The sequence below is a fragment of the Chiloscyllium plagiosum genome, unplaced genomic scaffold, assembly GCF_037043375.1.
Source record: "Chiloscyllium plagiosum isolate Xiang-an unplaced genomic scaffold, Cpla_swu_hap1 HiC_scaffold_37, whole genome shotgun sequence".
Lineage (NCBI taxonomy): Eukaryota > Metazoa > Chordata > Chondrichthyes > Orectolobiformes > Hemiscylliidae > Chiloscyllium > Chiloscyllium plagiosum.
Window position 1 is genome coordinate 29,555,492 of NW_028270175.1, and position 26,802 is coordinate 29,582,293.

Consider the following 26,802-nt stretch of genomic DNA (forward strand, 5'->3'; position numbering starts at 1 on the left):
CTATCATCTAATTACTGTCCCTCCCCTTCCTGGACCTCTCCAACTCCGTCAATGAAGACTGACTTGACACTGACATTTTTTACAAATCCACCGACTTACCAAACAGTGAAATTCACAACTAATCTTGAAGGAACTGTTGGGCGAAGGTCACAGCACAGAATCAGATAAGTTAATTGTTGTTTTAAGTCTGTCCAAGAGAAAGGCTGCCGTAGTGAGTATAGTGGATTCTTTCTTGATTATATGTTTTGGGAGATAATTCTCTTGATTAAACTTAAAATATAAGCCATAGCTATTAATTTAGCCTGGGGCAGTGTTTGTAGAGGAATAAGACGGTGTTATTTTCTGGGTCTGTAGATTGTGAAGGAGCAAAAATGGCCTTTGCAGTGATATGTACTTCTTGTCAGATGTGGGAGTTTAAAGAGAGTTTAAGGGTTACTGCGGATTATATCTGCCCTAAATGCTGTTGTATGCGAATCTTATCAGATCGAGTGGATTGGTTGGAGAGACAGATAGAAGTGATGAGGAATTTGCAACAGCAACAGTATGTGATGGATGGCAGTTATAGGAAGGGGGGAAAGTCTCAGATACAGTCACATAGATGGGTTAACTCCAGGAAGGGTAAGAGAGGTAGGCAGCTAGAACAGGAGTCTTTTGTGGATATACTCATTTCAAACAGGTACGTTGTTTTGGAAAATGTAGGGGGCGATGGATCCTCAGGCAAACGTAGCATGAACAGCCAAGTTTCTGGTATTGATACTGGCTCGAATGCAACGAGGGGTATGTCAGCTTCCAAGAGATCAATTGTGTTAGGGGATTCTGTAGTCCGAGGTACAGACAGATGTTTCTGTGGCCAGCAGAGAAAAAGCAGAATGGTGTGTTGTTTCCCTGATGGCAGGATCAAGGATGTCTCAGAGAGGATACAGAATGTTCTCACGGGGGAGAGGGGCCAGCAGGAGGTCATTGTCCACATTGGAACCAACGACATTGGAAGGGAAAAGGTTGAGATTCTGAAGGGAGATTACAGAGTTTGGCAGAAATTTAAAAAGGAGGTCCTCAAGGGTAGTAATATATGGATTACTCCCGGTGCTACGAGCTAGTGAGGGCAGGAATATGAGGATAGAGCAGATGAATGCATGGCTGAGGAGCTGGTGTATGGGAGAAGGATTCACATTTTTGGATCATTGGAATCTCTTTTGGGGTAGAAGTGACCTGTATAAGAAGGATGGATTGCACCTAAATTGGAAGGGGACTAATATACTGGCAGGGAAATTTGCTAGAGCGACTCAGGAGGATTTAAACTAGTAAGGTGGGGGGGGTGGGACCCAGGGAGATAGTGAGGAAAGAGATCGATCTGAGACGGGTACAGCTGAGAACAGAAGTGAGTCAAACAGTCAGGGCAGGCAGGGACAAGGTAGGACTAATAAATTAAACTGCATTTATTTCAATGCAAGGGGCCTAACAGGGAAGGCAGATGAACTCAGAGCATGGTTAGGAACATGGGGCTGGGATATCATAGCAATTACAGAAACATGGCTCAGGGATGGGCAGGACTGGCAGCTTAATGTCCCAGGATACAAATGCTACAGGAAGGATAGAAAGGGAGGCAAGAGAGGAGGGGGGAGTTTTTGATAAGGGATAGCGTTACAGCTGTGCTGAGGGAGGATATTCCCAGAAATACATCCAGGCAAGTTATTTAGGTGGAACTGAGAAATAAGAAAGGGATGATCACCTTATTGGGATTGTATTATAGACCCCCCAATAGTCAGAGGGAAATTGAGAAACAAACTTGTAAGGAGATCTCAGCTATCTGTAAGAATAATAGAGTAGTTATGGAAGGGGATTTTATCTTTCCAAACATCGACTGGGACTGGCATAGTGTTAAAGGTTTAGATGGAGAGAAATTTCTTAAGTGTGTACAAGACAATTTTCTGATTCAGTATGTGGATGTACCTACTAGAGAAAGTGCAAAACTTGACCTACTCTTGGGAAATAAGACAGCGCAGGTGACTGAGTAGTCAGTGGGGGAACACTTTGGGGCCAGCGACCATAATTCTATTCGTTTTAAAATCGTGATGGAAAAGGATAGACCAGATCTAAAAGTTGAAGTTCTAAATTGGAGAAAGGCCATTTTGAAAAAGGCAAGAACTTTTGAAAGCTGATTGGAGGCAGATGTTCGCAGGTAAAGGGACGGCTGGAAAATGGGAAGCCTTCAGAAATGTGATAACAAGAATCCAGAGAAAGTATATTCCTGTCAGGGTGAAAGGGAAGGCTGGTAAGTATATGGAATGCTGGATGACTAAAGGGATTGAGGATTTGGTTGAGAAAAAGAAGGAAGCATATGTAAGGTATAGACAGGATAGATCGAGTGAATCCTTAGAAGAGTATAAAGAAAGTAAGAGTATACTTAAGAGGGAAATCAGGAGGGCGAAACGGGGACATGAGATAGCTTTGGCAAATAGAATGAAGGAGAATCCAAACGGTTTTTACAAATATATTAAGGACAAAAGGGTAACTAGGGAGAGAATAGGGCTCCTCAAAGATCAGCAAGGTAGCCTTTGTGTGGAGCCACAGAAAATGGGGGAGATACTAAGTGAATATTTTGCATCAGTATTTACTGTGGAAAAGGATATGGAAGATATAGACTGTAGGGAACTAGATGGTGACTTCTTGCAAAATGTCCAGATTACAGAGGAGAAGGTGTTGGCTGTCTTGAAACGGTTAAAGGTGGATAAATCCCCAGGACCTGATCAGGTGTACCCGAGAACTCTGTGGGAAGCTAGAGAAGTGATTGCTGGGCCTCTTGCTGAGATATTTGTATCATCAATAGTCAGAGGTGAGGTGCCGGAAGACTGGAGGTTGGCTAATATGGTGCCTCTGTTTAAGAAGGGTGGTAAGGACAAGCCAGGGAACTATAGACCAGTGAGCCTGACCTCGGTGGTGGGCATGTTGTTGGAGGGAATCCTGAGGATGTATATGTATTTGGAAAGGCAAGGACTGATTTGGGATAGTCAACATGACTTTGTGCGTGGGAAATCATGTCTCACAAACTTGATTGTAACTTCTTCAAAAAACTCAAAGAAGATTGAGTAGACGTGATCTATATAGACTTCACAGTAAGGCGTTCAACAAGGTTCCACATGGGAGACTGATTAGCAAGGTTCGATCTCATGGAATACAGGGAGAACTAACCATTTGGATACAGAACTGGCTCAAAGGTAGAAGACAGAGGGTGGTGGTGGAGGGTTGTTTATCAGACTGGAGGCCTGTGATCAGTGGAGTGTCACAAGGATCGGTGCTGGGCCCTCGACTTTTTGTCATTTACATAAATGATTTGGATGCGAGCATAAAAAAGGTATAGTTAGTAAGTTTGCAGATGACACCAAAATTGGAGATGTAGCGGACAGCGAAGAGGGTTACCTCAGATTACAACAGGATCTGGACCAGATGGGCCAATGGGCTGAGAAGTGGCAGATGGAGTTTAATTCAGATAATTGTGAGGTGCTGCATTTTGGCAAAGCAAATCTTTACAGGACTTATACACTTAATGGTAAGGTCCTAGGGAGTGTTGCTGAACAAAGGGACCTTGGAGTGCAGGTTCATTGCTCCTTGAAAGTGGAGTCACAGATAGATAAGATAGTGAAAAAGGTGTTTGGTGTGCTTTCCTTTATTGGTCAGAATATGGAGTACAAGAGTTGGGAGGTCATGTTGTGGCTGTTCAAGACATTGGTTAGGCCACTGTTGGAATATTGTGTGCAATTCTGGTCTCCTTCCTATCGGAAAGATGTTGTGAAACTTGAAAGGGTTCAGAAAAGATTTACAAGGATGTTGCCAGGGTTGGAGGATTTGAACTACAGGGAGAGGCTGAACAGGCTGGGGCTGTTTTCCCTGGAGCGTCGGAGGTTGAGGGGTGACCTTATAGAGGTTTACAAAATTATGAGGGGCATGGATAGGATAAATAGAGAAAGTCTTTTCCCTGGGGTCGGGGAGTCCAGAACTAGAGGGCATAGGTTTAGGGTGAGAGGGGAAAGATATAAAAGAGACCTAAGGGGCGACCTTTTCACGCAGAGGGTAGTACGTGTATGGAATGAGCTGCCAGATGACGTGGTGGAGGCTGGTACAATTGCAACATTTAAGAGGCATTTGGATGGGTATATGAATAGGAAGGGTTTGGAGGTATATGGGCCGGGTGCTGGTAGGTGGGACTAGATTGGGTTGGGATATCTGGTCGGCATGGACGGGTTGGACTGAAGGGTCTGTTTCCATGCTGTACATTACTATGACTTCCACAACTACCTGGATTACACCTCTTCCCATCCTACCCCCTGCAAAAATGCCATCCCGTATTCCCAATTCCTTCACCTCTGCCATATCTGCTCCCAGGAGGACCAGATCCACCACAGAACACACCAGATGGCCTCCTTCTTTAAAGTCCATAATTTCCCTTCCCATGTGGTTGAAGATGATCGCCAACGCATCTCATCTACATCCTGCACCTTCGCCCTCAAATCCCACCCCTCCAACCGTAACAAGGACAGAACCTGCCCGGTCTCACCTTCCACCCTTCGCATTAACCACATCATCCGCCAACATTTCCGCCACCTCCAAACGGACCCCACCACCAGAGATATATTTCCCTCCCCACTCCTTTCCGCTTTCCACAAAGACCGTTCCCTCTGTGACTACCTGGTCAGGTCCACGCCCCCAAACAGCTCACCCTCCCCTCGTGGTGCCTTTCCCTGCCCCTGCAGGAATTGCAAAACCTGTGCCCACACCTCCTCCCTCACCTCCATCCAAGGCCCCAAAGGAGCCTTCCACATCCAAAGTTTCACCTGCACATCCACCATTGTCATGTATTGTATCTGTTGCACCCGATGCGGTCTCCTCTACATTGGGGAGACTGGACGCCTTCTTGCAGAGCGCTTTAGGGAACATCTCCGGGACACCCGCACCAATCAACCCCACCGCCCTGTGGCCCAACATTTCAACTCCCCTCCCATTCTGCTGAGGACATGCAGATCCTGGGCGTCCTCCATTACTGCTTCCTCACCACCCGATGCCTGGAGGAAGAACACCTCATCTTCCATCTCGGAACACTTCAACCCCAGGGCATCAATGTGGACTTCACTAGTTTCCTCATTCCTCCCCCCACCCCCACCCCACCTTCCAGCTCAGCACTGTCCCCATGACATGTCCTACCTGCCAACCATCTTTCCCTCCTATCCGCTCCCCTCCTCTCTGACCTATCACCTTCATCCCCACCTTCATCCACCCAAAGCACTCTTTGCTACCTTCTCCCCAGCTCCACCCCCCTCCCATTTATCTCTCCACCCCGGAGGCTCCCGGTCTTCATTCCTGATGAAGGGCTTTTTCCCAAAACTTCGATTTTCCTGCTCCTCGGATGCTGCCTGACCTGCTGTGTTTTTCCAGCACCACTCTAATCTAGACTCTGATCTCCAGCATCTGCAGTCCTCACTTTTGCCTAACTGACTAACAGATTGGCTATCAATCTACATGATTGTCTGCTTGGTAAACTGGCTAACTGTACAGAGGGTAAGGTTTTATACTCAATCATCTGATGTTGTGGTATCATCTAGCTGTCTTAAAAGTCTTTCTGTGATCTGTGCAATAATTCAACAATATGTTTTCTTGCCAACATTTGGCCTGATGCCACGAGACTCATTGGGTCCCAGAGTCAATACTAGGGACTTCCAGGGCAGCTCCATACTGATTGTACACCATTGTGCTGTCACCTCTGATAATTCTGTAACATCAGTGGAACAGGACATAAGCAGGAATGGTGCTTGGAACATTGTCTATAAGCATGATTCTTCGAGTAGGAGTATAACAAACTATTCATAGCATTGGAGAGTCATACAGCACAGAAGCAGATCCTTTGGTCCAACTCATCTGCACTAACCAGACATCCCATTCTAACTTAGTCCCATTTGCCAGCATTTGGCCTATATTCCTCTGAGCCCTTCCCATTCATACACTTATCCAGGTTCCTTTTAAATGTCGCAATTGTACCAGTCTCTACCATTTGGCAGCTCATTCTATACATGCATCACCCTGTGTTATTCCTCAGATACTTTGTAATTCTTTCCCTTCTCACCTCAAACCCATGTTCTCTAGTTTGGATTCCCGACCCTCGGAAAAAAAACTGGATAATCACCCTATCCATGCCCCTCATGATTTTATAAACCTCTATAACGTCATCCCTTAGTCTCTGAAAAATAGCCCCAGCCTTTTCAGCCTCTCCCTGTAGCTCAAACCCTTCAATCCCAGTAACATCTTTCTAAGTCTTTTCTGCTCACTCTCAGATATAACAACATTCTTCCTATAGAAATGAGGGGCACGGTCACTTAGTGGTTAACACTGCTGCCTCACAGATTCAGCGGACCCAGGTTCGATTCCAGCCTCGGACGACGGTTGGCATGGAGTTTGCACATTCTCCCTGTGTCTGCTGGGTTTCCTCTGGGTGCTCTGGTTTCCGCTCACAATCCAAAAGATGTGCAACTTAGGTGCATTGGCCATGCTAAATTGCTCATAGTGTTCAGGATGTGTAGGTTAGGTGCATTAGTCAGGGGTAAATATAAGATAATGGGGTAGGGGAATGGATCTGGGTGAGTTATTCTTTGGAGGGTCAATGTGGACTTGTTGGGCTGAATGGCTGGTTTCCACATGTAGGAATTCTATGATTGTAGAAGAGACTCCAGAGTTGTCACCATTTATTCCAAAAGCAGCCTATCCAATGTCCTGTACAGGCACAACACGAGATCCTAACTTCTATACTCAATGCTCTAACCAATGAAGGCAAGCATACCAAATTTTTCACTATCCTGTCTATCTGTGACCCCACTTTCAAGGAGCTATGCACCTGCACCCCAAGGTCTCTTTGTTCGGCAACACAACCCAGGACCTTACCATTAAATGTATAAGTCCTACCCCAGTTTGTCTGACCAAAATGCAGCACCTCATTTTTTATACTCAACTCCATCTGCCACTCCTTGGCCTATTGGCCCATCTGATCAAAGTTCCCTTGTACTCTGAGATAATCTTCTTTACTATCCACTACATCACCAATTTTGGTGTCATCTGCAACTTACTAACTGTACCTCCTATGTTCACATCCAAATCATTATTTGTGTAAATGATGAAAAGCAATAGACCCAGCACTTGTGGCACACCACTGATCACAGGCCTCCAGTCTGAAAACAACCCTCCATCACCACCCTCTCCTATCTTCAAGGAAATTTTATATCCAATTGGCTAACTGCCCCTTGACCCCATGTGATCTAATTTTATGAACCAGTCTACTATATGGAATCTTGTTGGATGCTTTGCTGAAGTCCATATAGACATCTACCACTTTGCCTTCTTCGATTTTCTTTGCCACCTCTTCAAAAAACTGAATAATTTTCCATGCAAAAAACCATGTTGACTGTCCCAATCAGTCCTTGCCTTTCCAAATGCATGTAAATCCTGTCCCTCAGAATCCCCTCCAACAAATTACTCACCACTTATATCAGGCTCACCTATATATAGTTACCTGGCTTTGCCTTACAGCCTTTCATAAATAATGCCACCACATTAACCACCCTCCAGTTTTCTGGCACCTCACCTGTGGCTATTGACGATACAGGTATCTCAATAAGGGGCCCAGCAATCTCTTCCCTCGCTTCCCACAAAGCTCTGAGGAACACCTGATCAGGTCCAGGGGATTTATCTACCTTTGTGTGCTTTAGGACTCCAGCACCACCGACTCTGCAATATGAGCTCTTTTTATGATACCAATATTTCCCAAGTTCCCTAGCTTCTAAGTCCGTCTCCACAGTAAATACTGATGCACGACAAGCATTTCTTATCCCACCCCTCTCCTGACGTTCCGACATAGATGTTTGATTAATCTGTGGAATAGGTCTCCCAGTTTTGGTTCAGTGCTCAGTGTTTGCATGAAAGACTTTGCAAAGTCAATAAGGCTATGTTTGCCATTGCCATTTCTGGTGCTTTGGTTGGTGTTAGGTGGTCTGTCCAGCTTCATTCCTCTTATAAGACTCTCAATACGACTTGTTTGGCCATTTCAGACAATACTCCTCTTGTCCTAATTATGTTATGTTCAAAAGCCAAAAGTAAGTTAGTCCATTGAATGTTCCCTTCCGTGGAAATGTGCAATTTCTCCCACCATTTGCTTCTTGCATGAGTCCGGTGATGTTTTCCTTCACTATACAGCCCAGGGGCTACATCTTATATTTATAACTTCTTTAAAGAAATACCTCTTGGCACCAGACTTAAAAATACCTTTTACCAGCTCATACCATGTCCCTCAGAGGCTACAGCTGTGATCTAACTTAAAATAGGGTTCAGGATTAACTTTGCCATCACCCACGTCCCAAAAGTCATCTCTCATTTCCTTCCTTTCAAGTCTTTAAAAATTCCTTCAGCACTCAGTTCTCTGGCACTTGAGGATCACCCTTTCTGACCATTCTGCCTTCCACTGCTGTTCTCCTTGTACCTTGCTGAGTGAACTTTACAGTTACAAATGAGACCAGAGCATTTCACAGATTCAACACCACTGTTGGCCGATATCCCAAACACACTACAAGTAGTTGTGGATCTGCCGGTCTTCATGCTGCAGGGCATATTTAGTCATGCCCTGCATCCTTGCAGGAACAGCTGCTGACAGGTTGCACTTGAAACACAACAATCTTGTTTGAGGACATTCCTTGCTGTTGGATGAAGGTGCACAGGACGCAACAACACAAATACATCACTGCTGTTTCGCTTTCATGCGCCACATGTCCTGATTGCCAATGGATAGACGGTAAGTGATGGTCTCCCTTGCCATCCCTAGAGGTGATCTCACAGGTTTGTTATGGGAAGCAATTGGTCTCGAAAGGCAGAGAGTAAAACTGCCTGTGAGCCCATATTCAGCATCTGTAAAGATTGGTATACGGTATTTAAGGTCCAAATCTGGAGGGAGCAATGAACTGCACAACAAAAGAACATCTTTTGACAATGTTAATTGAGGTAAGAATGTTGACCATCATTCAGAGTTTCAAAGAGGTTTAGATTAGATTAGATTACTTACAGTGTGGAAACAGGCCCTTCGGCCCAACAAGTCCACACCGACCCGCCGAAGCGCAACCCACCCATACCCCTACATTTACCCCTTTAACCTAACACTACGGGCAATTTAGCATGGCCAATTCACCTGACCCCGCACATCTTTGGACTGTGGGAGGAAACCGGAGGACCCGGAGGAAACCCACGCAGACACGGGGAGAATGTGCAAACTCCACACAGTCAGTCGCCTGAGTCGGGAATTGAACCCGGGTCTCTGGCGCTGTGAGGCAGCAGTGCTAACCACTGTGCCACCGTGCCGCCCACAAAGAAGCATACGCCCAACGTGGGGCTCGAACCCACGACCCTCATGCTCTTGAGACATTGGAGAGCTGAACACATGGCTAGTGCAAACTGTTAACATTTCTTACCTCTAACTATGTGCAGAAGCATGATCAAGCACAATCTAAAGTGATCATAATGGCATGGCTCCTTACACACACGCTCAGCAGCTATTCTTTGATTTATTTTCTCTTTATTCATTCATGGGATGAGGTCATTGTTGGCTAATTGCCCAGGGGGCAGTTAAAGAGTCAACCACACATCGCTATGGGTCTGGAGTCACAGACCAAGTAAGGATTGTAGTTTCCTTCCCACAGGATGTTATTAAACCAGATGGGTTTTTTCCAACAATGGATTCATGGTCACCTTTAGATTCTTAATTGCAGATTTTTAGTGAATTCAAATTCCACCATCTGCCATGGTGGGATTTCAACCCAGGTCCCCAGAACATCATCTGGATCTCTGGATGAACAGTCCAGCAATAATACCATGTGGCCATCGCCCCCCCCTCCCACGCTCGCCCCACCTCCGCACTCCCACCCACCCTACCCCATATAGTTAATTACAAGAGAATTCCCTGCTTGCCTTTGAGTGAGAAATCCCTGGGAACAGTGGACAGGATCAAGCAGCAACAATGAGAGCTCCTGGATGCTAAAATTTGCAACTGTTCAAGGAGAAAGCCCATCTCCCCCTTCTCATGGGGAGTGTGATGGTCAGTACTGCAATTGCCAACTTACCAATTCACCCACAACGAGATACAATGAGGAAAACACAAAGGTTCCACAAATCAATCTCCTGTGACTCAACAACTCTCAATTCCATTCCTTTGCAAACTGATAAACTCAGGAGACATTTCCTTTCCTGCAGTGCCTGATAATCTGTGCATCAATTACTTTTTCAAGACGTTACATGATAATTGCAGTTCTGCACATGTTAGATAAGTGGTAGAAATTCCTAGTAACGGCAGTGAATTGGTTATGAAACTAATCGCATCAACCCATACTGCAAATTGCATTACCTTCCTCATGACCCCAATTAAAAATAACTAATTATAAACTGATCTGGAGTCTTCAGCTCAAACGAGCAATATTTTTCACTGCCTTTCTCAGTCTGGTTTTCCACAACAACTATATTATTTTGCTGACCACTTCCTTTTGAAACCAAGATGGACAATCTTCAACTACAAAAACTTCAAAATGTGGAACCTCGCAGCACATTCCTCAGCAAGGTCTGTGTCACACCACTCGCTGCTTTCTGATTTTCCTGGGTGTCTCCAAATTTAGTCAATTCTAGATTTAAGATATCAGAAGCAAAGGATCAGAAGGATGTTGTGAAACTTGACAGGGTTCAGAAAAGATTTACAAGGATGTTCCAGGGTTGATGGGTTTGAGCTATAGGGAGAGCCTGAACAGGCTGGAGCTGTTGTCCCTGGAGTGTCGGAGGCTGAGGAGTGATCTTACAGAGGTTTATGTGATCATGAAGGGCATGGATAGGATAAATAGACATGGTGTTTTCCCTGGGGTGGGGGAGTCCAGAACTAGAGGGCATAAGTTTATGGTGAGAGGGAAAAGATATAAAAGAGACCTAATTGGCAACTTTTTCACGCAGAGGCTGGTGCATGAATGGAATGAGCTGCTCGAGGAAGTGGTAGAGGCTGTTACAATTACAACATTTACAACACATCTGGATGGGTATATGATTAGGAAGGGTTTAGAGGGATATGGGCCAAGTGCTGGCAAATGGGACTAAATTAGGTTGGGATATCTGGTCAGCATGAGCGAGTTGGACCAAATTGTATTGTTTCCATGCTGTACATCTCTATGAATATATGACTCTAAAATGCTAAGGATGCTTCAAGAGACAATAAGGGAACAACTTTGATGTATTAGAAACTAAAACTTAGGGAAAGTGTGTCCAAATCCACTAAAACTCGAGCCTAATTAATTAACTCCCCTCTATATAACCACTTTAGTTAAGATCATTGTATCTCATATCCATAGAATTGACTGAATATCTGGACATCTATAAGGTATCAGAAATCAATTCCCTTTCAAAGTTTGAACTCCAGCCTTTTCAAGTTTCTGAACACAGTTCCAAATGACAGGGACTCCGGTCAGGGAAACCTTTTTCTTCCATGGGTGAGAGAAAACTTTCTGAAGGAGTCGAGGAAGAACTTTTTTGCTCTTAGTGATCTTCTTCCTGAAGAGTTTGAGCAAAGCACTTGTGCATTTCTGTAATGTCTGATGGCTAGCAATAGGTATTTAGTGAAGTGCATCAAATTGAAGAGGGGTGGAGAGAGCAAAAGAGAACAAAACAAATTGCGTCAAATGATTTATTTCTGTGCGTTACTACTCAACAAAATTATTGTTATTAGTACGGGAAAAGACAGTTGAGTGGGACTAACTGAGCAGTGCTTACAGAGAACTGTTACATTCACAATGGGCTGAATGATCTCCTTCTGTAACTATTCTTTCAGCTTACATCTACCTTCTCCCATTAAGGGCCAAATATCCCATCTCATGATTTCCCTCCCCACTTTCAAATCTTGCTCCCTTTTCCCACTTAACATTGATTCTTGAATAAGACTTCTACCACATTAAACATCACACAACACCAACTTATGACAACCACCTGAGGAATGAGCAGTGCTCCGAAAGCTCGTGCTTCCAAATGAACCTGTTGGTCTATAACCTGGTGTTGTGTGATTTTTAGTTTTGTCCACCTCAGTCCAACCCCAAGTCACATTAAAAATTACATTTATTTATATCTATTCCTTGTTCCTAACACCATCTGTGTCATTTGACACAGCAGACCTGGATGTCAGGCTACTTGATGAATTGTTGTCAAACAAGCTAAAGAAATGAATGCTTGCCAATCACCTCCTTACCAAGTGATGGATTTGGTAAAAGGAAGTCATTCTAATCGCATGAGCCTGATAATATCTGTGTCTGTGTATCACCACAAATACTGACAACACCCTCTTAGATCCTTTATTTGTCAGTTCTGCACAGCAATCAGAATATCTCTACAATCTTTGAACAGCAGCTTAATGCGAACGTTCAGTTTGTTCCCATGGGCCACATTCTGTGGAATAAATGATAAATGTTTGGGAAGCTCACCATGTCTCAACAGAGCCCACACACACATGTAGTGTTGGGTACACCCTAAAGCAGGAGGCAGGAATCTATTACTGAGTACATGGTTCTATGTTGTGAGCCAGTTAGCCAGACAACCATGCAGAGATTTTCCAACATTAAATGTAAAGGTGGAAGACCGACACATGCTGTCCTTAAATGGCGTCACGTAACTGCCCACTATTAAGTCTTGCCGATCTACATGTGCATTTAACAACAGCGGGTCCTGATGCCAGGCTACTGACAATGGCTTACCTTGTACCACACAATTTCCCGCAGCCTCCCATCTGTTTTGAAGTTGCATTTCAAAGTGACAGCATCACCTGCCACCACTGGGGAGATCGGTTCAATATTCACTGTCAAATATCCTGCAATCCCAACAAAACAAAAGGACAACGTTACTTCAAATCATTAAAAAATCTCTTGATTCTGTGTGATGTGGTCATTTCATCTTTGAATTCCAGATTTCTGCTTGAGGGCTATTCATAAAAAAGTCAAACTGTTATGAGTCTGCTCATTAATATCTGTGTTCTTTAAATTTAGATCCATCGTGTTGTTAGGCTAGATTTTATTTAATGGGGCTATGCAGCTGAAGGGCAAAGAGCACAATGCGGTGTACCATCAACACTGAGAACATGAAAAACTGAAAATACATTACAAAAATACGCCATTTGACCCATCTACTCTATGCTATCAGTCATGCTCCACAACAGGTTCCCTTCCATTCTATTACATCTCAACCCCATCAACATCTCCTTTATGCTCTCATGTATTTACCTAGATTCCCACTGAAATGCGAATATGCCTTTTTTCTCAACTAATGTATTTGTTATGATGAGAAGTTTCACATTCTCAGTTAATTTATTAATGGGAACCGTACATTTGTCACCGTCGCTCCCCATTGCTTGCCACTGGTTTTGGTATCCTGCAAGTGGGAACATTTTCTCCACATCCCATTGGTCGAACAACATCAAAACGTTAAACATCTTCATTAAGTGATCTCTCCGGTTTCTCTGGGCTTGAGAGAAAAAAAACTGTAGCTGTTGCAGCCTAATCAATTGTTACCTCTCAGTTTGGTTATTGCCCAAATCAATGTTTTTGGTATTTTCTCCAGTGCCTCAAACCTTGTATTGGTAGTGCCTGAAGATTGAAGGGTGGTCGGCACTGTTAGGTTTCTGAATAGTGAAAGAGTCTTGGGCAGCATGGACCCTGACCTGCTCCTCAGCCAGTTTTAACACCTCTAGCATCCTGGTTGCAATTGGCTTTTTGAACATAGATTTCATATTGGACCTAGGAACACCTGATCGATACGGCTCCATTTCACACTGGGGATTTTTTTAGTCATTCACAGGACGAGGGCGTCCCTGGCTAGGCCAGCATTTATTGTCCATTCCTAACTGCCCAGAAACGCAACCACATTGGTCCGGTCTGGAGTCACATGTAGGGCAGACCAGGTAAGATGACACCCACAGATGGGTGGGTTCTTTTCCTGATAATTAACAACACATTCATGGTCATCATTAGATTCTTAACTCCAATTTTGTTTGGGTCATTAAATGCAAAGTCCATCATTTTCCACGGTGGGGTTTGAACCCAGGTCCCTAGACCACTACCTGGGTCTCTGGATCAACAACCCAGTGACCATACCAACAGACCATCACTTCCCCTGGATATGATACTCAGCTACTGAGCTGATCATTAGCACAACTATCTATAATGTGGTCCGGCATAGTTCGAATCACTTGGAGAATCTATGTAATCTGCTGGATGTATCTTTGTTTTGCACCAACAAATGCAAAACTTCTTTCGTCATTGATACAATCATAAACTTTCTCTAAATACAGGCTTACTGGGCATTCTGCTTCAGATGTTTATGTATCTTACCACTATCCATGCACCACTCCTCCCACAAGGAGATCCTAGATTTTACAGGACAGTCTGTATTTAAAGATGGTTGTCCTGTGTCCGCTTTGTCTGCTGCAGGGGTGGCCTGTGTCCTATATTTTGATTTTCACATGTACGCACTGTGCCCTTCTCTCAGTGGCTGCTGCCATAGGTTGTTCATCCTCTACTCCCACACAGTGGAGAGCCCCCAACTCCCCCTATTTGCACAGTCTCCACTGTCAATGTGTTCCCTGTTTTAGCCCCGGAAATTCAATCACTCACAAGTGGCCATTTGCAAAGTTGTTAAAATCCTCGCAAGGGTCCATGTGGAATTGATGCATTCCCTTAAATATAAAACCAGCCTAATGTTCAATGGATTTGCATTTGATGATGTGAGTCTGTCTACAACTGATGCTCACTGTGCTTGAGTTGTGAAGCCTGGTTGTGAATTCAAAACCAGAAAACTAAGCTGGGAGTGATCTGCTTAGTTGCTGCTTAGCAGCATGAAACAGCAAACATTTGAAAACACTGAATAAACTTCTGCCACACATTAAACTATTACCTGTACAACTCTGAGGTGTAAAGCACACAATGACTCCCAATTCCTATCACTATCTGCTTACCCTTTTGGAAGTTAGAAACTGGGGAAGGGGACCCAACAAGATAAAGTGGTTTGTTGATACACAATGTCAAGGCTCATACACAAAGAGCAGCCACTTGACCAAACGCCAAAGGTTACTAATCCTCACAGTGTCACATTCCAACATACGTTCACAATTTAGGAGAAGAAAGGAGAGATTAAAAGGGAAGGAAACGTGAACAATGCTGGACCAGTTAATAGCAGAACAACTCTCATCTGTATTTCTGAGCAAGATGTGAGTTCTATCTTCATTCATTTCTAATCTTCCAGATTGTGACAAATGGGGAACAGTGTTAGCACATGTTCTCTAAGACTAGAATCTGGCCTTTCTCATTTTTGCAGATCTGACCTTTTCATAAAACTTCTAAGTTCCTTTCTATTGTTAAGCTTGAATTCAAACTTGGTTTTCAAAAGGTAATTAATAACAGGGCCTTGTTATAGAGTCTCTGGCAGAATGAGCAGTAGGGGAAATTGCTCCATTAGGTGATGGCTTTGCATATTAGTTCAATGGGCAAGTTTCAATAAGGCAGTAACTTGAGGCCCTATTTGCTAGCATGAATGGATATAAAAGGTTTAGCTTTACTATTTCAAAGAAGAATAGATGGACTTTCCTTCAGTGCTGGTCAGTTGCATCCCTTAACATATAAATACTGATGATCTGGTCATCATTACATCACTCTTTATGGGATCTATGTGTAAATTGTTGTGTTCCATATTTTACGACAATGACTACACATTGAAAATATTCGCTGCCTATTAAACCCTTTGGGACACACTGAGATCAAAATAGGCATTATTCAAATGCAAGTACTTATTTTATTTACATCAACTGTTCACTGAATCATAGTCAGGTCATGAATTAGGAACCAAGCTTGAACCAACCAATCGTGAATCAAGCTTTTACCTCAAGATTAGAGCGGTGCTGGAAAAGCACAGCAGGTGAGCAGCATCCTGATGAAGGGCTTTTGTACGAAACGTTGATTTTCCTGCTCCTCGGTTACTGCCTGACCTGCTGCGCTTTTCCAGCACCACTCTAATCTAGTGTCTAATCGCCAGCATCTGCAGTACCCACTTTCACCAAGCTTTGACCTGACAAGTTTATTTGCTTGGAATTAAATCCAAACACAAAGCCCCAACTTTCTTCTTTTTTAATAGGGATAAGGCAGGAGAGTGAAGCTGAGGAGTATCAGATCAGCCATAATCACATTGAATGGCAGCGTGGACTTGATGGGCTGAATGGCCTGCTTCTTCCCATGGCCTTAAATTAACCTGTTTCCAACATGTCATGACACACTTGCAGGACTGGTGGGACTTGAACCCAGAGCACCTGGCCCAGAAATAGTGATACTACCACTGTCCTACAAGACCTCTTGGTCCTCTGCTGCTTTTCTGGGGTCTCAAATGAACGGTTTTACATAAAGAAAAACTGTAACAATAATGGAATCCATAAAAAAACATAGAAAATTAAATTAAAATGTCCTCTTTGGAGATACTGAGGCAAGGTCCAGCTCCTATGGTGTCCACAGGGAGTGGGGGGGGGGGTGCAGAAGGTCTGAATGTATTAATGTTCACTGCATGCTCTGCATCCAAGGAGACTCAGGGATGGAAATAACCATGGAAAAATTGCTGAGAGTTAGGTCAGGTGACCTCATCCCTTATTTGCTTTTCTTCAACATCCAGAAATGCTCTTACACATAACTGAACATTTTTCCCCATCACCAAGTCACCCGTGCTTTTTTTTTTCCACCTATTAACCACCACTGGTAAATCAGCCATGTTTCCCAACTGACTAGCCCATTAAAAGCAATACAGACCATTGAAGATGAGGAGGGGGTGGGTGGGGTTAGTGGATAAAACAAAATGGATTCAGAAGGGAAGATAAAACACGCCACCCCTTTTTGGTGCCTCTCTCTAAAGGCATTGAGAATATTAATAGACACCACATGCTCCCTCTCCAAGGTCATCAGGTACGAACACACCCATCCCTTTTTAATATCCTTTGAGTAATTAGACATAATTAATTAGCTAATTGGCATTAGACAGCCCTTTGACAGCCTTTTAAAGGGGCACTGTAACAAATATAAATGCTCAAAGGAAACTTACAAAAGTTGGGTTTGAGGAGACTAACACTTTAGTCCCTGCGTTACCCATCACATCATAGAAGAGTCCCTTGATATGATATTTTTGAAAACCAAATTCAATGAAATCAAATTAATCCTATTAACAAGTGACAGCCCCTTAAAGAGACACTGTAACACAATCAATATTTCAAGGAACATTATCTAACCAATTAAATACCATGTTAGGGGGAAGATGACGCACTGCAGTCACTGCAGTGCCCCCAGTGATTGCAGAAGGAGTCTGTTTTTCAGTTGAGCTCAAGGCAACCAGTTAACACCCATCACCTATTAACCGTAGTAGGAACAAATACCTTATCTTTGCGATCACACAATATTAATATCATGCTAATGTAAAATGGGAAAATGCAAGTAAATTTGGTCATAATATTGCTTAACTGCCCCTTGACCTAGGTTGTCAAAGAAGGCAAGACAGACAATGCTTATTTAGACCTGCCTTTTGTTTACTGCCCAGCCTACGTGTAAGACATGGAAGTTATGCTACTGCTGGGAGGCAGTGACAACGGAATGGCAACTTTTAACACAATTTGGAAATCTGAAAGATTAAGAGGCAGCTCCTACATCGGGCAAAGATGTGAAAGCTGTAATGGCAGCGCAGAAACAAAAGGTTTAAACTGTAGCAGGTGGAATTTGATGCAGGCAAGAGTAAAATTCAAGGATCAGGAAAATACACAGTGTGCCTATCCCATTAATGCTGTTGAAGTAGATAGGGATAAATCTGAAAATTGGTGCTAATCATGAACAAACAACACAATACCACAACCAACTCACCAATGCAATTTTGAATTACATACCCAAATTGAACGAAGGAAGGCAGAGAAAGAAAGGAACAAAGTGTACATGATGATCTAGTCATGTTGTTCTTGCACAATTGCATCCAGTTTCATTGTCAAGAAAGAAATACATCAGGGAAGCAATCTACTCAGAGTTTCAAAAGAACATTGCTGAGGTAATACACAGTCGATTCATGACCGTATGGAGCATGTGGAGTCTGGAGACAAGTAACTGAATGAATAGCAACCCAGCTACAGGACAGGAAACAGAGAGCAGGAAGTCAGGGGTTGCTGCGCATCCTGACAAACTAAAGCAACTTTGCATTCCTCAGAGATCATCTACTTGGTCAACTGGATTCTGGATTGGAAGAGAAAACTTGTGAATGTCACCAAAAAGAAAAATGCAGCAAAATACAAAAGGGCACTAATAAACTTGCAGGAAGAACATTTAATTAGCAAATTAATTTTAATAGAGGTAAGTGGGAGTGGGTGTGTTTTGACAGAAAAAGTAAAAGGGCACTCAGTTCTTGGATCTGGACGTAGGCTGGAGGTATATTTGCATCTAGGAGTACTCCTGATGATAGGGTTTGTGTTGAGAACATGTTTTAATCTAATTGGAAAGATTGAAAACCAGAGGTCAAATAGAGAATTCAGAAAAAAAAAATCACTTAGCAAAACAATGGTAAGAATGCGGGGCAATTTGGAATGCTGTAGATCCATTTAAAAGGCGAAACTCGATAAACATAAAACGGAATAGAAGGATAAACTGATAAGGAAAAAAGTGAGGACTGTAGATGCTGCAGATCTGAGTCGAGGGTGTGGTGCTGGAAAAGCACAGCAGGTCAGGCAGCACCCGAGGAGCAGGAAAATCGACATTTCGGGCAAAAGCCCTTCATCAGGAATACACTGAAATGGTTGATGAAAGAGTGGGAGGACATTTGCATTACACAAATGCCAGTGTTGACTCAATTGTGCTGAAAGACCTGGAGGTTCATTCCAACCAATAAGTGCTGGAGAAATTTCCAGAAAGAACATTAGGCTAATTCTCAGTTTCAGATCTCTGAGGTATCAGGGCAAACAGGAGAGAGCTGGATTTTTTAGCTTGAAATGGACACAAAAAAAGGTGACCTTAAAACAATTATCAAGGAAATGGAAAAGATTGTCCCTGACACACATTAATTAAAAATAGTAGAATTAGAGAATGCAGATTGAAATTAACAAAAGGTCATTTTGGAAAGAAATTGAGAAAAAAGTGTTACATAAGAGTAATTATCGTGGCTGGTAAGCTTCAAGATAAAATATTGAAAGCTAGAGTCTTGGATTTTTTAAGAAATACTTTGATGCTACAGGACCTTTCTGAATGTAAAATGAAGGTCTCTCAGCTGTAGTGACCTTATGATGTAGCTCCCTGAACCATTCCAGTATATGCTTGTTCACAATTACCTTTTAGTTACGATTCACAGATGACAATAAATATACCCTGTGGTTACTAGCACGATGCTACATAGCTTTCAGATTCAATGCCAGTGTTTGTTGCCCTATTTTGTAATTTCTTTACTTAAGCAATACAGCTGACATAACTATAGCCGCATTAAATCAGTGACAACTTCTGTTATCATTGTGTCTCCAATGTAGAAAAATATCCTGAGGTGCTTCACAGAGGCATGAAGAATTACATGGAATGCAAAACCAAATGCAAGGTTGAGAGAAGGTACTTTTAAAAGAAGGATCTTAAAGAGAGTGAGGGGCAGTGATACATGTCATCTTATATGGGGAACTTAACAGACCAGAGCAACTGAGCAGCTTAAGACACAACTACAGAAAGTTGAATGAAATGAAGGGTGATACAAAAGCATTGCCAGGGTCAGAGGAATTGAGTTTGAAGAGGATTATAGCACGGTAGCATTTACAGCAATAGATAGGACTGAAGCATAGAGCAGCCATTCTCAATGGGGCCATATGGCCCCCTTAGGGGCCCTGGCACATTTGAAGGGGGCCACAGACTGAAAACTGTGAGAAGGGGAGCCCCAAGGGTTTATGGAGGCCCTGGTAACTGAACCAATGAAATACCCAAGCCTCATTTGGAGCCCGATATCATGAAACTTGCAGAAATGCACCAAGCTCAAGGAATAGATAGATGTTTAATTTCATGCAGTCTTTTTAAAAGTTCTTCCAGTATTCAAGTTTTCTTGGTGTTCAATAATAAATGATTTGTTGTCTATCTGTTCATGTTGGATCCCTGTTTGAAAGGGAGGTCCTGGAACCTGAGAAGAGCTCCTAGGGAGACTGTGGCCAAAAAATGTTTGAGAATCAGTGTTTTAACATTTATCATGAATTTAAGTCATTGGAAGATTAGCACAGGTCAGTGAGGTTATGAGAATCGGAAAGTATGACACTTTTGCAGGATAGGATATGGACACAGGAATTTCAGATCAACTTGTATTTCACCAAGGGAGAAAGATAGGGGACCAGCCAGCAAACCATTGGAGTCATTGAATCCAGAAGCAATTTAAATGAGAGTTTTAGTGAAACATGGACTGTAGCAGTGGTGGGGGTGAAGTTTGAGGTGGCGGTGGGATTTGTGGTGAGTGTGGGCTTTGTGGTGGTGTTGGGGTTTGTGGGGGGGCAGGGTTTGAGATGGCAATGGGGCTTGTAGTGGGTGTGGGGTTTGTGGTTGAGATGAGATTTGTGGGGGAAATGGGGGAAAGTTTGTGGTGGGAGTGGGGTTTGTGGTGAGGATGAGGCTTGTGGTGTGGATGGGGTTAGTAGTGGGGATGGGATTAGTGGTGGGGATGGGATTAGTGGTGGGGATGGGATTAGTGGTGGGGGCAATGAGGTTTGTGGTGGAGGTGGAGTTTATGGTGGGGGGGAGTTTATGGGGGGAATGGGGGAGAGTTTGTGGTGGGGGTGGAATTTGTGGCGGGGCGAGGATAGAAGTATGGATGGGGTTCGTGGTGGTGGGAGGTTTGTGGCAGGTTTGGGGTTTGTGGTCAGAGTGGGGGAGAGTGGGTTTTGTAGCAGGGGTGGGGTTTGTGATGGGACAGGGGTTTGTGGCAGAAGGAGAGTTTGAGACACTGATTGAAGATAGTGCCTCTAGATAGTATAGTTTTGATTGTGGGCTGTGGATGTGGGAGTGATGGTCTTGTGGCCTAACTAAGACTGAGAATGGGATATTTATCCCTTGGGGGTGGTGTGGGGGTTGGGGGATGGGTTGTAGATGAATGGATGTTGAGGCTGTATCCAGGTGCCAAACCCACACCCAATGAGAAACAGTTGTTGCTGGGTTGTTGGAGACATTACACTAATTGGCCTTGGAGACAAACTCACCGTCCAATAAGAATAATTGGCTGGCTCTCAAAACTGCAAGTCCGGGCACCTCCCAGTTCCAGAATAGCAGCAAACTACAACTGAAAGTAAGTAAGAGAGGGAGCACATCAAGATGGTGAAGCCCTCTCCTCAACTGTTTTCAAATTCTACAAACAGCGATAGATCTTCAAGCCTGGCCACCACTGCAGGAGTGAGATTGGGGTACATTGACAGGAAGCACATGGCTGCTGTCTGTCACCTTCTCCACCCTCCAGGCCATCACTCATCTCTGTAGAAATAGTCTGGAGGTGGGATAAAGTTGAGGAATTGATACCTCAGTCAGGGCGGGGAGGGGCATTTTTAGTTCCTGTCTGCCTCTGAATCCATCCCTGGCAGGGGTTTAAAAATTGAACCTTAACTTTTCAGTAAGTTTTTGACAGGGGAGAGGTAGTGGAGAGGTAATGCATGATATTGTCAGCGTAGATATGGTGTCACCAGCAGGCAGCAGAGGAGGAGAGGAGAAAAATAGAGGTAGGGCTAGGAAGGGATATCATTGCTAAAGATGCTCTGGAGAGATTGTGTGTGAGATAGTGCCTGTCAGTGTCTGAGTTTCATCAAAGAAAGAACTGGATAAGAGGGGTTGGAAGATGGTGTTATTTTGGTATTTTAGCCACGTCAAAGGCTGAAGCAAGGCTGGTATGATGGTGTCAGTCATAGACATTGCTAGCACTGGATGGGGTCATTCCATACTGCGGGAGAGATATAAACTAAAATGGGAGAGAAGGGAGGTGATTACATGTTGAAGTACTTTGAAGATTAAAGAGGGTTTACAAATTGCAGTTTGCAATGATATGTATGTGTGTAGATATGGTATTTTATCTCTGTATGCATTCCTGTCAAAATTTCCTCTTTGAATTCCTATGTCCACAATTCATAATAGAAACTGTATGTAAACATGTCACAGCAATTAAGACAGGACATGTTTACATAGTCAGTTTTCATTATAAATTGTGAACACAGGATTTCATAATGGAAAAATTCAGCCTGATGCACAGCTTCTAATATATTTTATTTCAATAGAAATGTTAATCAGTTAAGAGTTTTTTTTTGCATAATCTCAACCTGAAGTGTGAGTGAAACACTTTTTAAAGGAAGTGGAAAAGGTTTGGAGGGTTTGTCTAGTCACATAAAACTGCACAGAAAGCAATGAGATGGCACCTCAGTGCCGTGGTGACCTTTTCCAATGCAACTTCAGCTCCTATCAGGTTAGCCAGGCTCAGACAATAGACTGGCTTAAGCAATTATGGATCGTGCATTTCTTCCAGATTATTATTTCAAATGTCCTTTAGTTGAGTGGACTTGCATGAGGGAAGAGAAAGTCTTATGTTTCCTCTCCTGATCAATGCTTGATGAATGTGCTTCCAAGTGTCCGTGTGTAATTGTCACTGGTAAACAGGATGAGGCTTAGGTGTGAAGCACTCTATGACACAGCAGTACTCACTATCCTGACTCACAAGAAGCAAGGTCTCTTAGAGAAGGTGAAGGCTTCCTGGCAATCCTTGGTCACAGCTAGGGTGGCAGGTGGGACTAGATTGGGTTGGGATATCTGGTCGGCATGGACAGGTTGGACCGAAGGGTCTGATTCCATGCTGTACATCTCTATGACTCTATGATGGAGGAGTGGCACTATTTTTTTTTTAAATGTCAAAAATATACTTTATTCATAAAAATATCTTTAGATACACACACAAACAGACGCAGTTCGGTTCTGGACAGTAGCATATCAAGGAAACAAAACTACAATTTGGCTCTATCCAAACAAACTGAAGGCATCTCTTGCTTGAACAAGACTGTATTTACATGTATTGGAGGGTCTGAAAACCGAAAAGACCCCAATTTTACTTTGGCAGAAGGATCTCAGATAGTGGTCTTTCCCCACTGTGCCTTGGTGGTAGTTGCCCCAAGCTTTGGTGCATCCCTCAGCACGTAGTCCTGGACCTTGGAATGTGCTAGTCTGCAACACTTGGTCGGGGTCAGCTCCTTGCTCAGGAAGACCAACAAGTTTCGGGCAGACCAAAAAGGATCTTTCACCGAGCTGATGGTCCTCCAGGCGCAGTTGTTGTTAGTGTGCATCCCGGGGAACAGGCCGTAGAGCACAACAATCTAATGAAAGACTGCATTTGTACTCAGAAATGCTTTACAAGGCCAAAGCGGAAGTCTATGCCAATGTTATTGCATATTACAGAGAAGATGTGATACACACATTAAGAAGAAGCAATGTTTACATGATTTCAAACTTGGGTCTGAAATACTTGAGGATGAGAAGGGAGAAATGCCAGAAATATTGAAAATTTAAAAAAAAGTGTTCTGTCAGAGTACTGATGGTATCATCATCTCAGATTTCAACCCAGTAACGAAGGAGTCACAGATCAGCTGGGAAATCTGGAGTGTGCACATTGCACAGCCTCAAACCACACAGCATAAATCCTGAAACCAGAAATCAATCAAGAAGCTTGTTTACATTAAACTAAATTAAAATAATACAACACGATCACACTAGACAAGCGCACTATAGCAGAATGGCAGTTAATTAATGAGGCCATGGTCTAATTAGTATGGACTCAAAAACACTTTTAATTACTGGCACCAAGGAAGAAAATTCCAGCCATTGTTTGTTGAATATTTTATTTCTAAAAATGATTATGGGCCAAATTAGCAATATCACAAGAAAATAATAGTGATTGATGTGAACAGTTTAATATTTATGAATTAACACCTTTGTTTGAATCAGATACCTGGGTAGGAGTCAGGTTTTTATTTAAGCCTTAACTCTTCCTTGAACCTAGAGAAAAGAATTAACTGTTAGGAGAACTTAGAGATATGCTCCTGGGCAGATGTTAGACAGGATGATTAATAGTTCCTTGTACTGGGGTAAATTATGTGTTCTTACCTTCAATGTTTCTAAATGAGTACGTTTCACTCTTAATGTGATACAAAGTGAATAGTTGTTAGTGTTGCTATTTCTGCCAATTTTTAAATGGGGGCAATGTCAGATTGGTGGAATGGGAATGGATTTTCTGTTCGCCTCCAAGACTGCCAATGCGAAAAGAATCAGTCCAGTCCAAAAAAGGTCTGAGGACACTCATACTTGATTGATACTTCCTCCATCTGATCAGGTTAAAGCATATCCAAGTTGGCATAACTGTACATTCCTAACCAAGCCAACAAGCCCTTCGATTTCTTGTCCAAAGCTTTTTTTAAACAATTATTCATTCATGGGATGAGGACATTGCTGGCAAGGCCAGCATTTATTGCCCAGAGGACAGTTAAGAGTCAGCCACATTGCTATGAGTCTGGAGTCACACGTAGGCCAGACCAGGTAAGGATGGCAGCTTCCTTCCCTGAAGGATATGAGTGAACCACATGAGTTTTTCCAACAATCGATTCATGGTCATTGCGAGACACTCAATTCCAGATTTTTGTTTCCACCATCTGCCATGCTGGGATTCGAACCTGGGTCCCCAGAACATGACCTGGGTCAACAGTCTAGTAATAATGCCACTAGGCCATCACCTCATTTCATTATGAGAAGTAAGGTCAAAGAAAAGATGCCAGTAAACATATGGATGGAAGAGAAGCCAGCTCACTTTCTTGAACTCATTCTTCCTCATAGACACAAAAGCCTTCATCATTGTGACAGGAAGGGGTAGAATACATATGCAGCAGAAATTCAAAACAGAGTGAGTAACAATGTTAAAAAGTCAAATGTTAAGACTCATTACAAATAGAAGATCCTTTATCCGAACATCCAAAAACCAAAAAACTACGAAATCCAATGGTCTTTTGTGAAATTTTTCCTCATTAACAAGGTTGTTTGGTGTGCAAACAGTCAACCCAAGTTGACACCCACTCGATGCATGTCACTCAAATGCAACATTGGGGGGGCGTGGCTAAGACTGACAGGCCTGGATTTTCTCTCAAGGCCTGTTCTTGCTTAGAAGTCTGCTCCTCTGCTAAGATTTTTAAAAAATTCACCATTAAGCTGTCACATATTCTGAAAACCAAAAAAATTCCGAATTCCAAAAAACTGCTGGTCCCGAGCATTTCGGATAAAGAATCGTCTACCTCTATTCAAATCCACAGAGCACTTGTAGCAAGTTAGATGAATTGACGGCACAAATAGAAATCAATGGTTATGACTTGTGAGTTATTATGGAGATGGGATTGCAGGGTGTCCACAACTGAGAACCCAGTATTCAGTGCTATTTGGCATTCTGGAAAAATAGGCAAAAAGGAAAAGGCGGTGAGGTTGCGTTGCTAATCAGGGTTCAAATCAATGTGATGGTGAGCCAACAGATGCAATACATCATTATGCAGCATGAGTTAATGGAACTAAAGAATACCAAGGGAAAGAAAGTATGGGTGGGAGTCATCTATAGGCCCTCTGTCACACTGTAAGACAAAGAATAAATCCAGAAATGATGGAGGCATGCAAGAAAGGCATTATAATTGTCATGGCTGATTTTAAGCTGCAACATTAAAAAGCAGAAATCACACAGACAAGGTAAATTTGTAGAGTGCATCAGGGAATGTTTCTTAGGGCAGTGTGTTGCACAACCTACCCAGAAACATGCTACTCCAGATTTAATGAGGTAGGATTAATGAGAGATCTATAATTAAGGATTCTCTCAGGGTTTGTGATCACAACATGGCAGAATTTTGAAATCAGTTTGAATAAGAGCAACACAAATCTCAAATCAGTGTCCTCAACCTATGTGAGGCAATTATAGAGGTGTGAAGAAAGGGCTGTCAACAGTGGCCTAGGAAAAGAGACTAAGGGGAAAAGTCAGTAGATGATTAGATTCCCTACAGTGTGGAAACAGGCCCTTCGGCCCAACCAGTCCACACTGACCCTCTGAAGAGTAATCCACCCAGACCCATTTCCCTCTGACTAATGCACCTAACACTACGGGTAATTTAGCATGGCAAATCCACCTGACCTGCACATCTTTGGACAGTGGGAGGAAACCAGAGCAAACCCACACAGACGCGGGGAGAATGTGCAAACTCCACACAGACAGTCGCCCGAGGATGGAATTGAACCAAAGTCCCTGGCACTGTGAGGCTGCAGTACTAACCACTGTGCCACCGTGCCACCCCAAGTATTAGCAAACATTTAAGCAAATATTTCATTACGTTCAGCAAAACATTATTCCAGTCAAAAAGGACTTGATGAGAAGGATGAACCATCCATGGTTAACAAGAGGTGGTCAAGGAGAGTATGTCATCAAAAATTAAAACTAAACTATTAGTGTGCACAAAGGTTGGGTTCTTGCTTTTAAGAACCAGCAGTGGATGACTAACAAGCTAAGAAGGAGCTAGAACTTTGATTATGAAAGTAAATTGGCATAACATTTAAAAAGAAACAGCAAGAGCTTCTATGGGTTTATAAAAAAGTATGAGACCCTTGGAGGATACAACTGGGAAATTAAAATCAAGGAACAGGAAGACAATTTAAATTAGTA

General features: G+C 43.0%; 1 protein-coding gene across 2 annotated transcripts in view; it reads right to left on the reverse strand.

The window, feature by feature from the left end:
• igsf21a (immunoglobin superfamily, member 21a) overlaps positions 1 to 26,802 on the reverse strand; it is a 392,300-nt gene that overhangs the window by 349,659 nt on the left and 15,839 nt on the right. For both annotated transcript variants that reach the window (XM_087980554.1, XM_043675638.2), the window contains exon 2: positions 12,792 to 12,904. In XM_087980554.1, the coding sequence (XP_087836680.1) occupies positions 12,792 to 12,823 (32 nt within the window). In that variant the 5' untranslated portion in view covers positions 12,824 to 12,904. The remainder of the gene's footprint in view (positions 1 to 12,791; positions 12,905 to 26,802) is intronic.